Raw genomic sequence first — 15,245 nt, 5'->3', positions numbered from 1 at the left:
AGTCTTCCGAAAGGGCTGATATTAATGCACCTCCAACAAAAAAGAGAAAGCTAGATGGTCAATCGTTCCTCATTACGGCGAAAGAGCTATGCGTAATTTGCTCCGAAGAACATCCAATTTATAAATGCGAAAAATTCGGCAAAATGACTAAGAACGGACGCTTTCGGACAGCCAAAAATGCTCATTTGTGCTTTAATTGTTTGAGAAAACATTCGGGTGTCGCTAGAGATTGCAAATCGGGAGTATGTAAGACATGCCGTTGAAAACATCATTCGCTGTTACATGATCCGGAAAAGGAGAAAAGGGAAAAAGGAGAGAAAAAAGAAGCATGACTATCAAGCTCTGATTTTTGCTTCAATTCAGTGACTTCTCTACCGAGTTTCCAATTAATGACGACCGCGTTAGTAGGCTCCCTTGATGTTGATAATAAATTAATTCAAACTCGTACTCTACTTGACACGTGCGCAACTGCCAATTTCATTACAGCCCGTTTTGCTAAAAAATTGCGATTGCCAAAAATCAAATGTTGTATTTCTATAGGAGTGGTCAATAATCTTTCTACTACTGTTAATAGCATGATTACAATTACTTTCAGATCCTTACATAATGATTTCAAACGTACATTGAGCTTTTTAGTAGTGCCAAATATTTCAGATTCAGTACCGAACGATTCGATACCGAGAGAAAGACTTAAAATCCCTTCCTACATTCGCCTCGCCGACCCCGAGTTTCACAAACCTACACATGTCGATATGCTTATTGCATCGGGCACGACACTGTCACTCTTTTGTATTGGCACGATTAATCTATCTCAAGGCAACAATGTTCTTATTTTACAAAAAACCATGTTGGGATGGGTGCTAGGCGGAGGCTTGAATTTTCCTAAAAATTCCGCTCGCGGCGTCGCGAATAATTGTATGTTAACAGACTTAGATAGTAGTATAGAAAGATTCTGGCTTATTGAAGAGATACCGGAGAAAGTACAATTTTCAGCAGAGGAACGCGAGTGTGAGGAGCATTTCAAAAAATATGTCACTCGAAATGAAGATGGTCGATATGTCGTAGCACTACCCTTTAAAAAATCTCCGGAGTTACTAGGTCAATCAAGGTCTATTGCAACGAAACGATTACAATATTTAATGTCTAAATTCTCAAGGAATGCGAATTATAAAGAACAATATAATGCGGCAATTCAAACCTACATAGACTTGGGCTACATGTCAACAGCAGAGTCATCGGATGACTCTGGTTACTACTAACCGCATCATGCCATAATCAAGTCGTCGAGCTCTACCACAAGGTGCGAGTAGTTTTCGATGCGTCGGCAAAAAGTATTAGCGATTATTCATTAAATGATTTATTGATGACCGGTCCCACTGTACAAGACAGTCTTTTCTCTTTAGTTTTGCGCTTCCGAACTTATACATATGCATTAATGGCTGACATTGAAAAAATGTTTCTACAGTTTCTTGTACGAAATGAAGATCGAAAATCTTTAAAGGTTTTATGGCCGATAAATGAACAAATAACTACACAAACTTTAAATACTGTCACTTTTGGTTTGAAATCCGCTCCGTTTTTAGCCATAAGATGTTTACATCAGTTGATTGAAGACGATGGACATCATTACCCTTTAGCAGCAAAAATCTTAAGACGAGACGTTTACGTAGACAATTTGATTACTGGCACTGATTCGAAACGAGAAGCGCGCGAGATTTATGAACAGATGACCAAACTCTTAAATCGCGCACAGCTTAATATGCGTCAATGGGTTGGGTTTCCAACGATGAAACGATTCTCGAAGGAGTCAATCAAAAAAGCCTAGACGATATATTCATCTTAAACAAAGATTCTGTTTTGAAGGCACTTGGAATTTATTGGAGGGTAAAACAAGATTCCTTTGTTTATACTATCAAGCTTAGAGAACCACCTAAATCGGTAACAAAAAGAATGGTTTTATCGGAGATCGCAAAATTATTTGATCCACTCGAATAGGTCTAATAGGTCCTGTCATTTTATATGCGAAGAAAATTATGCAAGAACTTTGGAAACTCAAATTGTCATGGGATGAATCGGTTCCATTATCTCTGTTTTCCGATTGGCAAACTTATTGTAGACAGCTGAAAGCATTGAATAATATTTCATTCCCGTGTAAAACTATAATTGACAATGCAAAGGTTATTCAATTACATGGATACAGCGACGCGAGTAATGACGGTTACGGTGCTTGTATTTACTTAGTGTCTAATGATAGAAACGAAAACTATCAATCCGTTTTGTTGTGCGCAAAGTCATGTGTTGCTCCGCTAAAATTACTCACGACGCCTAGACTAGAATTAAGTGGTACACTCTTGCTGGCAGAATTATACCATTCGGTAATTAATTCAATCAACATCAATGTAGATTCAACAGTATTTTGGACTGACTCGGAGATTGTTTTGCATTGGTTAAATACAGATCCTAGTTTATTGAAAACTTACGTAGCAAATAGGGTAATTCAAATATTAGACAAGACTGAGATTAATCAATGGCGACATGTACGTACTTTCTTCAATCCAGCAGATAAATTACCTCACAAATTTGCACAAAATAATGAAATATGGTTTCACGGCTCCCCTTGGTTCAGACAAGACGAGGCACATTGGCCTAAATCAAATTATAAGTTGAAGGAAATTGTCTTACCGGAAACGAGAAAGGCTACATGTTTGAAATTATCAATTAATATTGACTATTTGAAAGCAACAAATGATTTTTCTAAGCTCAAACATATTCTAGCTAGATAGGTTCGCGTATTTGCAAAGTTTGGACATAGCAAGGTACAGAAATTAAAAATCGATGACTTTATACCGTTATGCAAAAAATTGACATCGAAAGAATTAGATTACGCTGAATTAGTAGTGATTAAATTCGTACAAAAAAACGCCTTTCATAATGATATTAAGTCCTTGAACAAAGGTCAGTTAGTTGATAAAGAGAGTCGGATATATACTTTGGACCCTTTCGTAGACGCGAATGGCTTGCTTCGAGTAGGTGGTCGTTTAGAAAATGCAAACTTATCATACAATAGAAAACATCCGATTCTTCTGCCTAAATCTCATTTTATTACAGAATCAATCATAAACCATTATCACAATATCTATTGTCATACCTGTATACAAACGACTCTTTACATTTTACGTTAAAAATTTTGGATTATTGATGGAAGAAATGAAGTGCGAAAAATGATTAAACGTTGCGTGAAATGTTTCCGAGTTAGACCAAAATTAGCTGAGCATAAAATGGGTAATTTACCGGAGATACGCACGAATTTAACACGTGCTTTTTTGAATATAGGCATCGATTATTGCGGACCCCTTTATATAAAGGAAAAGAAACATCGAAATCGCAAAAGGATAAAAGCGTACGTCGCTGTGTTTATATATATGTCATCAAAGGCTATGCACATTGAAGTAGTTAGCGATTTGACCACTGATGCCTTCTTAGGAGCTTTGAGACGTTTTATTCCCCGACGTGGAAAGCCACAAAATATATATGCTGATAATGCTACGAATTTTCAAGACGCAAAAAACGAATTATATGAATTGTATGCTCTCGCGAATTCGGACGGTTTCAAAACGGTGGTAAACAATTATGCTAGCAATAATGGCATCAAATTTCATTTCATTCCACCTTCCTCGCCATATACTTCGGTGGACTGTGGGAGGCTGGAGTGAAATCATACAAGCATCATTTTAAAAGAGTTGCATACAATCATGTTCTAACATTTGAAGAGTTCTACACTCTTTCTTTGGAAATTGAATCGATACTCAACTCGAGACCTCTTACGCCCATTCCCACTGATACAAATGATTTGTCCGCCTTGACACCAGATCATTTCTTGATTGGAGACTCATTAATCGCACTACCCGAACCTGATTACACACCCTTACCTTCAAACCGATTATCTGCTTGGCAATTAATAACAAAGATACGACAAGATTTTTGGAAAAGATGGAGCACAGAATATTTGAACGAGTTGAATATAAGGCGGAAGTGGACCAGGAAAACTAAGAATCCTGAAGAAGGTACAATCGTCGTTATCAAAGATGATAATAAATCCAACAATGCAGTAGCCCTTAGCTAGAATAACTCAACTTCACAAGGGCAAGGACGGCATAGTACGAGCAGTGACTCTGAAAACAGCAAACGGTGTTGTGAAGAGGACCGTAAAAAAATTGCAATTTTACCGATTGTAGGCAATTGATATGATTGTTGTTCGTTTATACTCTCAACGGGGGGAGTATGTGCGATATCGATTGGTTTTAATGTTATTATATTGGACAATTTCGTAGACTCTAAATTTAATTTACTTGAACTCACGTTATTTGCATATAATTATATTTCATTTATATTGTTTACCGACATTGATTTATGATTCACTCATTGTATTCAATTTAAGTAATTCTACGAAAGGCGGTGCCTCGCTGAGTCGTTGAGATGGTGTCGATTTCTGTCTTTGTACCTACAGACCACTCTACTAGTTTATGCGTTTCTCGTGGTCTCCTCATGGTTAACATGTGTTACCCCGACGGCGCATAAGCGACACAACTAAGCCACGACCACGACACTTTTCTTTTTTTTTTTATTGCTTTTAAGATTAAGAGTGACGACTATGGCAGGAGTCGGCAATCAGTTAGCTGAGAGCCTTCGACGAGCTTGTACGCTCTCAGTTGTATCCTCCGTAAATTCATGAAATAAAACCTGATCATTCTGTCTTTAAACTCATAAAATTTTCCTATCAAATCGCCTTTCGTACTGAATTAATTTTCATACGAAAAGCACAGACATTATGCCAAAGAAACACCCCTCTTTCCAGACAATGCCTTCGATGAAATTAAATCTTTAGGCAAAAATAGATTTATGATTATTACCCATCCAAGTAAAATTGCAAATAAACTCCTAAAAAATGATATTGAAATCTTACAAAAAAATAATTTAGATGTAATAGTCCCCCATTCCTTCGTTTAAAAAAATGGCATAATCAAAGGAATCCCCACAAATTTATCCGAAGAAGAGATTCTTCAAAACATAGATATCCCTACTTATTTTAAAGGCACTTACCCCATAAAAATACGTAGTTTCAACAAAAAAACATTAGATGAAAAAAATCCCCATATACCTTCCTACCAAAACCGTCCAAATTACCTTCAAAGGACGTATACTTCCACACTTCATCTATTTATTCAGAGTTAAACTTAATATTGAAACATATATTCCTAACATAAGGCTCTGCACGAATTGCTATAGATATGGTCACACTAAAGCTACCTGCAAATCAAATAATCCTAGATGCCTATATTGTGGAAACATACATCCCTCCGATAGCGCAACGCTTGTTCTCGTCACACTGTCATCAAAATCATCTTCCCACCGATAAAAAATGTCCCACCAGATCTTTTGAACAAAAAATACTTTCTATCTCCATAAGAAAAACCAAATCTATACAAGAAATTAAAACAGAATACAAAGAAATAGAAAAATCAAAATCTCATTTTTCTAATTATCCTGATTTATACAAGTTTCTCACTTACGAAGAAATATTTCAAATAAATCATAATAACTCCCAATCAACTCTTTTAAATCATCCTCTTCACTTCCCCTCACCTTCATCTTCTCACAATATAAATAAATACACACTCTCATACTCTCAAATAACCTCAAAAAACCCCACAAAGCACTCCTCTCAACCTACACAACGAAACCTTCTTCTCCTTACCCGAAAAATCATCTAAAAATACTAATAAATCCTAGTGGTAACTAGAACTTAAATCCTAAAATAACAAGTATCTCTCATGACTTCTCACAACAAGTTAAACCAACCGAAATAGACGAACACAACATTGGTTAACTACATATCATTCAACATGATAACGGATACTTATTTAACAACATACTAATCTCACACGAAGAATGTACCAACATTCTTACCAATCTCTTGATAGACCCCAAAGTCATGCAATTTACAAATCTAACACAGAATCTTCTCTTAACTCACCCCAACTTTCACCATAAAATTTTCTCAACCTTACCCCCTCAAACACTATAATCACATGTACAAAACAACAAAATCATTCTCAATAACAATAGTAATGGATCTCAATCATATAAAAATCCTATAAAGGAACATTCACTCACTACGATTCAAACTTGACTCATTACGAGGGGGGGTCAATAAGTCTTTACAAAAAGAAGGAAAAAAAAGTTTTGCTTATGTAATTTTTTTTTATTTTTCAACATAATCTCCTTGAAGGTCGATACATTTTATTAAACGGCCTTCCAATTTTTTTAAGTCATTAGAAAAATATGATTTCTGAAAACCCTCAAAATAGGCATTTGTTTCGGCGATGACTTCTTCATTCGACGTGAATCGTTGTCCGGCAAGCCATTTTTTGAGGTTAGGAAATAAGAAAAAGTCACTGGGAGCCAAATAAGGCGAATATGATGAATGATCAATTAATTCGAATTTTAAATCGTTAATTTTTACCATCGAAACTACGATGGTAAAAACGATGTAAAAATCGAACTCGAGCATTGTCTTGAAGAAAGAGTCATTTTTTTTTGTTCAAGTGAGGACATTTTTCTCTGATTTTTTCTTTCAGCTAACCTAATAATGACGCATAATATTGTCCAGTAATCGTCTGGCCCTTTTCCAAGTAGTCAATGTAGTTGATTCCATACGTATCCCAGAAAACCGTGGCCATAATCTTGCCAGCTGACTTTACTGTCTTTGCCTTCGTTGGGGCTGGTTCTCCTGCTGTAATCCATTGTTTGGACTGTTCTTTGGTTTCAGGAGTGTAGTGGTGTACTCATTTTTCGTCTACAGTTACGAGTCGACGCCAAGTCTTCCGGATTATGACGTATGCGTGCCAAAAGAGCCTCAGAGGTGACCACGCGGGTTCGTTTGTTTTCAACAGTGAGCAAACGCGGCACCCATCTTGCTGATATTTTTTTCATCCCCAATTTTTCATGCAAAATAAAAATGATTGTACCCTCTGATACCCCTGTGGCGACAACTACCGTCCTCCGAACAACAATAATGTCACCACTTTAAGCGAATGGAGACACTTCTTCAATTCTACCTCACAGTTCCATTATAAACTCTTCGCTGGAGACTTCAACGCTCACCACCCTATATGGGGCTCCAACAAATTATGCAAAACAGGAGAAAATCTAAATAATGCTGTTCTTGAATTTAATCTTTTATCTTTAAACGATGGAATTCACACCTACTATCGCTCTCCTGAACATGAACATGACCCAAACACCAACCAAAATCTTCCTCTTTCCACTCACTCCAACATGATCTCATCACCCCTTGACCTAACTATTGTTTCTCATAAATATACACTTCCTGTACTTGGGAAGTATATCAAGACAGAATGAATAGTGATCACTTCCCCATCCAGACTCACATATTCCTACAAATACAAACAGTTCCCACCACATTCACTCATAAAATAAACCAAAAAGGTATAAATTGGCAAAATTATAAAGCACAAATCTCTAAACATCTAGAAACATATAAAAAAGAAATAGATAACTCAGACTTTCAACAGAAATACAATTTCCTTATTAACCTATGCATCTACACTACCAATCAACTCTCCAAAAAACGCTCATCAACTAATAGTTCTACATACTTGCACTCTCGCCCCCCCCCCCCCCCCCACCCCCCGATATCACAGAATTTTATAAACCTCACGAACCTAACATCCACAAAAACTTCAAAGTTAGACCCCTTAAAGCTCACTGATGGGATGATAATTACTCTCAATTAACAAAAATACGACGACAAGCAGGTAATGAATTACTTAAAAATCCCTCGTACTCTAATATAAAAAAACTTAAAATCACCGAAAAAAACGTATAACATTTTTTAAGAAAAATTAAAAATAACAAATTCCATCAACACATTGAAGAAAACTTTTCAACATCATCAAACATTAAAAAAATGTGGGATACCTATAATTGCTTTAAAAACGTTAAAATAAAACAAACAAAATTTTACTCCAATAACATGACTTTAACCGATAACTCAAAGAAATTTGCACAAGAACACTGTGATGATCTAAACCTATATCCTCCCTTCCATGAACAAAACAACTTTCTTCAGACCTCTGACAAACAAAACTCAAATAACTCAGAAAACCTAGATGACCCATTTACCATGAACGAACTCTTAATAGCCGTAGAATCTACAAAAGATAAATCTTCACCAGGTCTTGATCAAATTGACTACCAAATGTTAAAAATACTCCCAACATGTTCAAATCACTCCTACTAGACTCACTCAACCGATTCTTTCAAAACGGCGTAATGCACTCCAACTGGAAACAATACTTATACCAAAACACTCTAATAATAAATTCAGATCGATTGCTTTAGCTTCATGTATTTTAAAATTAATCGAAAAAATAATCAACATACGACTAAACATTACATAGAACAAAATAACTTAATCCCAAAATCCCAATGCGGATTTAGAAAATCCAAATCCTGCCAGCATGCCCTAGCATTCTTCATCACTGAATTACACATCAATAAACAGCTAGGTCTTGAAACCTGCTGTACACTAATCGATAATAAATCGGCTTTTGATAAAGTAAATCCAATTATCCTAAACCATATCTTAAAAGAAATAAACATCCCCTTCAAAACCAGAAAATTCATCTACCTCTTCACTAACAGGCAAATACTTTTCAAAATCTAAAACGACTTATACGGCCCACTTTATAAAAATACAAGTGTTCCTCAAGGATGCATCTTGAGCCCTTTTCTACAAAATATATGTTTCTGGTCTTCATAAAGTTGTTTGTCCCTTAGGTTCTACACTCATTCAATATGCAGATGACACTATTATTTACACCGCCAACAACAACATTCAAAACTTCATACAAATCCTTCAACAAACCATAAATTCAATTAATAACTACTTTAATTCCATTAATTTATCAATCTCTCTGGAAAAAACTCAATTTATCATACTTAACCTTGGTAATTTCATCAACGTAAAAAATTATTTTCTCTACTTCAACTCTCATCAGTTATTCCTTTTTAAACAAGTAAAATATCTCGGTACCCTCCTTGATCATAGTATCTCCTGGAACGAACATGCCAAATACATTATTGGCAAAGTTAGTAAACACTTATTAAAAATTCTACGAAGTACCTGGTGGAGCGGTCACCCTCAGATCCTCCTAAAAATCTATACTGCTGTGATAAGAAGCACCCTAGAATATAGTCTATTTCTACTACACGTTACTAACTCTTCCCTAAAATCTAAAATAGAAAAAATTCAAAATCAATCTATTCATCTTGCTCTAGGCTACAGAATCTCTACTTTTCTAAACGTCATGTACAATGAATCGAAAATTACTACTGTCAATCACAGAATCAAACTTCTCAGACAAATTTATCATAAAACTTATACAATATAATCACTACCCCATAATGATGAGTTTAAGGAATAATTATAAATGTACACAAAAAACCAATTTTAAAATAATAAACTATTTTAAACTAAAAAATAAAGCCAAAAGAACTGTTTGGACTGACATACAAATTATAAAAGACCCTAATCTAGCTACGAACAAATTAATAGAAAACATTCAAACATGTATTACGGCATCATTTAAAAACAATAAACACAATAAGAATAAAATGAACCCAAGGAGTAATTGGATAACTAAAGCAATAATGATATCATGTGCACACAAAGAAAAACTTTATAATAATTGGAAAAAAGATCCCAATAATGCAACAAAAAGAGAAAAATATAAAAACTATGTAGAAACTTTAAAAAAGACCATAGATCTAGCTAAAGAAAAATATGAAAAAAATAAAATCAAAACAAATCAACACAATCCACGAAAACTATGGAAAATAATCAACAACAAAATTGGGAAGAAAACCAAAAAAAACAATAACATAAATCATCTATTAATAGGTAATAATAAAATTACAAACTCAAACGACATTGCAGAACAAATGAATACATTTTTCAGTACAGTAGGTAAACAGATATGTGATAATATTAGACAACCAATAAATAGTAACATTACTCTACCATCTATGAACAACAACAGTATTTTTCTACATTTAACAAATAGAATAGAAGTTCAACAGACAATAAGGAAAATGGACAACAAAAACGGAGGACCTGACGGCATCAACACTCAGGTACTAAAGATGATAATAAACCATATAAGTGATCCGTTGACCTATATCTTTAATTTATGCTTACAAAAAGAAATATGGCCTGACGAATTAAAAAGTGCTGAAATTATTCCTATCCACAAAACTAAAGAGAAGTATCTACCAACAAACTATAGACCTATATCTTTAATATCAAATATCGCCAAAATTTTTGAAAAATTAATACAAATCAGGATTACAAGTTTTTTCAACAAACATAATTTATTTTCTAATAAATAATTTGGTTTTAGACAAAGGTCTTAGCACAAAAAATGCCCTATACTACCTAACTAACTCAATATACAATCAACTAGATAAAAGTAAATCAATAGCAGCAACTTTCTTGGATCTAGCGAAAGCTTTTGACACTGTGGACCACAAAATTCTACTCAAAAAACTCTATAGATATGGAATTAGAGGTAGTGCGTATGAACTTATAAAAAGCTATCTAAGTAATAGAAAACAAAGAGTTAAAATTAATGGTGAATATAGTCAATATCAACACGTCAACATTGGCGTACCACAAGGTACAATATTGGGACCTTTATTTTTCATAATCTACATTAATGATATGTTACAATTGCTACCAAATGATAATGTGTTGGCTTTTGCTGATGACACGGTAATTATCGTGAAAGGCGAAACATGGCATGAAGTCGAAAAAAATATGAACTTCTACTTAAACAAACTATCCATTTGGCTAGCATTGAATAAACTGTCATTAAATATTGACAAAACAGTATACATGGCATTTGGAAATAACTGCAATAGCAACTCAACATATCTACATATAAATATAAAAGGTACATCCATTCGAAAAGTTGATAACACTAAATACCTTGGAGTGCATTTCGATAGCCATATGAGATGGGACATGCATACAAACATGCTATACAATAGACTAAAATATTTAACTTATATTTTCTACAAATTATCTAGGATAATGAGCACAGATAATCTACGTATGATTTACTATGCACTTTTCCATAGCATAATAACATACGGTATTATAGCATGGGGTGGAGCATACATTGGAAGACTCAAATATATACAAACTCTACAAACACGACTATTACAAATAATAAATAAAAACAAGTTTATAAATGAAAAAAATCCACTAAACATAGATCAAACATTCACCATGGAATCTCTAGTGTATCACTATGTCAACCTGCAAGATATGTTCCTGAAGAAAAATTCCGTAACAAGGAAAAAAACTATACAGCCCCTTAAAAGAAAATTAGCAATCAGCATTAAAGATAGCTATACAAGAGCTTTAGCCACCTTCAATCAACTACCTTCTCACCTCAAAACTTTAAATGGCAATACTAAAACAATAAAGGACAAAATAAAAAAATGGATAAAAGGCCATCCATTCTAGATACAGAAATACAATGAACCACAAAATACATTGCAACAATTTACAACAAATATATTACAAACTAAAGCAACAAGGGAACTTTGATAATAGTCTACATTCAGCATTGGAAGTCCATGTGGATGTGGATAGGGATAAGTTTCTCTTGGATGTAAGGACATATTTGTGTTCACAAGGCACTTGTACACTTCATTACAATCGTTCTCATCGTCGAATGTCTGAATATAACATGAAAAAAATTAATGTATCAGATAACTACAGAAAAATAATAGAAATAATTGCTAATGTGATTAACATAGCTTGGAACTCACAACGGATAACTATTAATACCAAAACAAAAAACGGACTCAAAGAGGGAAAAAGAAACGAAACTTACATTCAAACAAAAACAGATAAAACCAACATAAATTTCATTAATAAATGTGTGTATTGCACATACAAACAATTAATTGGTAAAAAACATATACATTTCATAAAAGAAGAAAACAAAGAAGATCACAAAGAACCAAATACAGATAAAGTAAGATATAAACCCATAGAAACAGTATTTAAACAAATAGATGACATTGCAGACAATAATAGTATGCAAATAGAAACAAATAAACCAAAAAATAAACCAGGAAAACCGATTCTACAAACAAATAATATTCGAATGACCTATGGAGACATCAATTATCTTGGAAAAAATAAAGCATTATTATACTTTTATAGAGGTATCAGAGGATATCAAACTTTCACTAATTCATTGTACTCACTTGAACAACAACCTAAATATAAAGATTTAATAGTCTTAGATGACATAGTATTCACAGCAACATGTAAATGTGATTCATATAGACAACATACTGAAATGTTCCCTCACTATAGAGTCACGTGTGCTACAGGACTTACTTGTCCTGTTAGACTAAATACATACGAAAGAATATCATATGCAAGAAAAATGAAAGCATCAATGATGACAATCGTAACGGCCAGACAAATGTTAATCAGATATTGGAGATAGCAGAACAAAATCGAAGATAATTGGTGAAGTAAGCTTTTATAGGAAGCATTCTTGCTACCAATATTAAGCCATACTTCATCTGTGAAATATTATAATCTATTACAAACCGACTCTTAGTTTTAAGTTTTTTGTTTTTTTTTTTCTTAATTTTCTTTGTTTTTTTTTTTTTCTTAATTTTCTTTAAGTGTTTAGTAGTTTTAAAATACCAGACCAGCGAACAGGTTTATCCTCTGCCGGGTTACAAATTTGTAATTGTAAAATTGTATAATTATTACTACTTGTTGTAATATTTTGTACTATACTCTGGTTAATAATAATAATAATAATAATAATAATAATAAAATAATAATAATAATAAAACTTCCCTATAATCGACAAATTCAACCACTTAGATCTCTTTACATCTACCCCTAACCATCCTCTTAAACACAAATACACCATCCTAAATTCATAAAATAACTTATTCCTAAAAATCTCTCCCTTCATTCAACCTCTCAAAATTCCTCTCCCCTTCCCCTACAATAATATATTCACCATGCACAAACCTAATATTAACACTCTCATTGGATCCAAAATTAAATCTTCACAATCTCCCCACACTATATTCAACAAACTTTTTAAAGAAAAATTACAAACCACTCTTGCTATCTTCACAGATACATCTAAACAAAAAAATAATTCTCACGTTGGCTTCGCGTATCTCATACCTCACTTAAACACTCATGAAATGTATAAAATCACCTCCCTCTCCTTCATATTCACAGCTGAAGCCCTTGCTATCTACATGGCTCTAATTTTCATCTCTAACAACTCCCACAACAACAATAACTTCACCATCTTTTCTGACTCTTTGAGTGTTTTAAAAGCCATACATCACTTCTCTCCTTTAAAAAGTAAAAATACATCCCACTTCATACTAGACATTAAAATAATCCTTTTTTAATTGCAAAAATAAAACAAACTGTTGAACTTATTATATACTCTCACTCTCAAATAGCACATAATGAAACAGTAGATCAACTAGCTAAATCAGCTATCACAAAATGCGTTAATACATTAATTCTGCTCCCATACTCTGATTTTCTTGAAGATATTCAACACTCTCACAGAGAGCATCTTTTCAATTCATAGTACTAGATCAAACCTCCTACAAAGGTTCTCACTAATTTCATAATTACTATTTATCCACACCATCTAAACCATGGTTCCACAAAACTTACCTTCATAGAAAATATATCACCTCTATTAATAGACTCAGAAGCAACTACTATTCTCTAGCAACTAGTCTATACAGAAAGAACTTTAGGCCCCGGTTACATATGTACATACGGATGCGGACGGATACGGACGCAAATCGCAACTCTAGTAATATCTTTAAAAATATCTAGTTCGATTATTTAGTACCAACACTACCGGTAGTAAGCAAAAGTGACTGTTGTTTAAAACTGTAGCGCCGAACGTACCACATTTAATGTTTAAATGTCAGGTCTACAATTTACTTTTCAAAGTTTTATGAATATTGCTTATTGATGAGTATGCTAATGTAAAAAAAGTTTTTGGGATGATTAATAAATATCATTTATATATATTTTCTTCTTCTTCTCATATATTCAAGTACTTTCATTATTAGGCCTAATTCCACTAATTATAGTTAAAAGACTATCAATTCTCTATCATTTGCCATCTTATAGACTGCAATAATGTAAAGGTTAGATAGGAGTTCATTAAATGTGGTACGTTCGGCGCTACAGTTTTAAACAACAGTCATTTTTGCTCACTACCGGTAGTGTTGGTACTAAATAATCAAACTAGGTAATTTTAGTGATGTTACTAGATTTGCGATTCGCGTCTGTATCCGTCCACATCCGTATATGTACCTATGTGACCGGGTCCTTAGTTAAGACTGTTTACAGAAGGAATCTGACACAACGAAAATACACTAATTTTGACATGACAAATATACATAAAAGGATATTTTAGCTTGAGAAACCTCCGAAATGTTTAAATAATTATCTCAGTAGCATTCTTAAGGATCAATTATGATAATAAAATATCTTAATAATTTTTGTGTGAGCGCAGATTTCAAATTACACAGAATGACATGGATAACCGCTTTATTCATGGCATACGTATATATGATTTAAAGACTAACATTTTGCGGAAAGTTGTTATATGTATTCTATTGCTATTATTGTGTTTATAAAACGCTAATTTAAACATCTCGAGTATTTTTTAGCTTAAAAACAACGTATTACGTACATTCCATATGTTCGAATTCATGTAATTTTTTAAGTGTCAGAATCGGTCTGTGAATACCCTAAGAGACCCACCGCCATCGAGTGAATTGAACTTAACTGAACGTTAATTTGAATTCCTAATCTACCCTACGAAAATCTTTTCTTTCTCTACTTTGAGAGTGGGTACAAATTCCAGAAAGCAGTTTTCTGATGGAACAAATTAAAATAAAACTAGTGGTATTTTTATTTTTTAAGATATCAATTATTTTTCTGCCAGTAGAATGAGTTTTCCGAAATATCGTTTTTTTCGCTTTTTTTTTAATTGGGGGGGGGGGGGGGGGGTTACAAATTCTAAAATGCAATTTTCGGGTGGTACAAATTAAGACAAATCTAA

The 15,245-nt window shown here is 33.6% G+C and overlaps 1 protein-coding gene across 1 annotated transcript; it reads left to right on the top strand.

Moving 5' to 3' along the window:
- The first annotated feature begins 575 nt into the window (after nt 1–575).
- LOC131670457 (uncharacterized) lies at nt 576–1,259 on the top strand. Its single transcript, XM_058946069.1, has one exon. The coding sequence runs from the start codon at nt 576–578 to the stop codon at nt 1,257–1,259; it is 684 nt and encodes a 227-aa protein (XP_058802052.1).
- Nucleotides 1,260–15,245: the final 13,986 nt, after the last annotated feature.

The sequence above is a fragment of the Phymastichus coffea genome, unplaced genomic scaffold (genome assembly GCF_024137745.1).
Source record: "Phymastichus coffea isolate CEN01 unplaced genomic scaffold, Cenicafe_Pcof_1.1 PCOF00008, whole genome shotgun sequence".
Classification (NCBI taxonomy): Eukaryota; Metazoa; Arthropoda; class Insecta; order Hymenoptera; family Eulophidae; genus Phymastichus; species Phymastichus coffea.
Note: the sequence above shows the minus strand (reverse complement) of the source record. Positions and strands in the feature narration are given on the sequence as shown.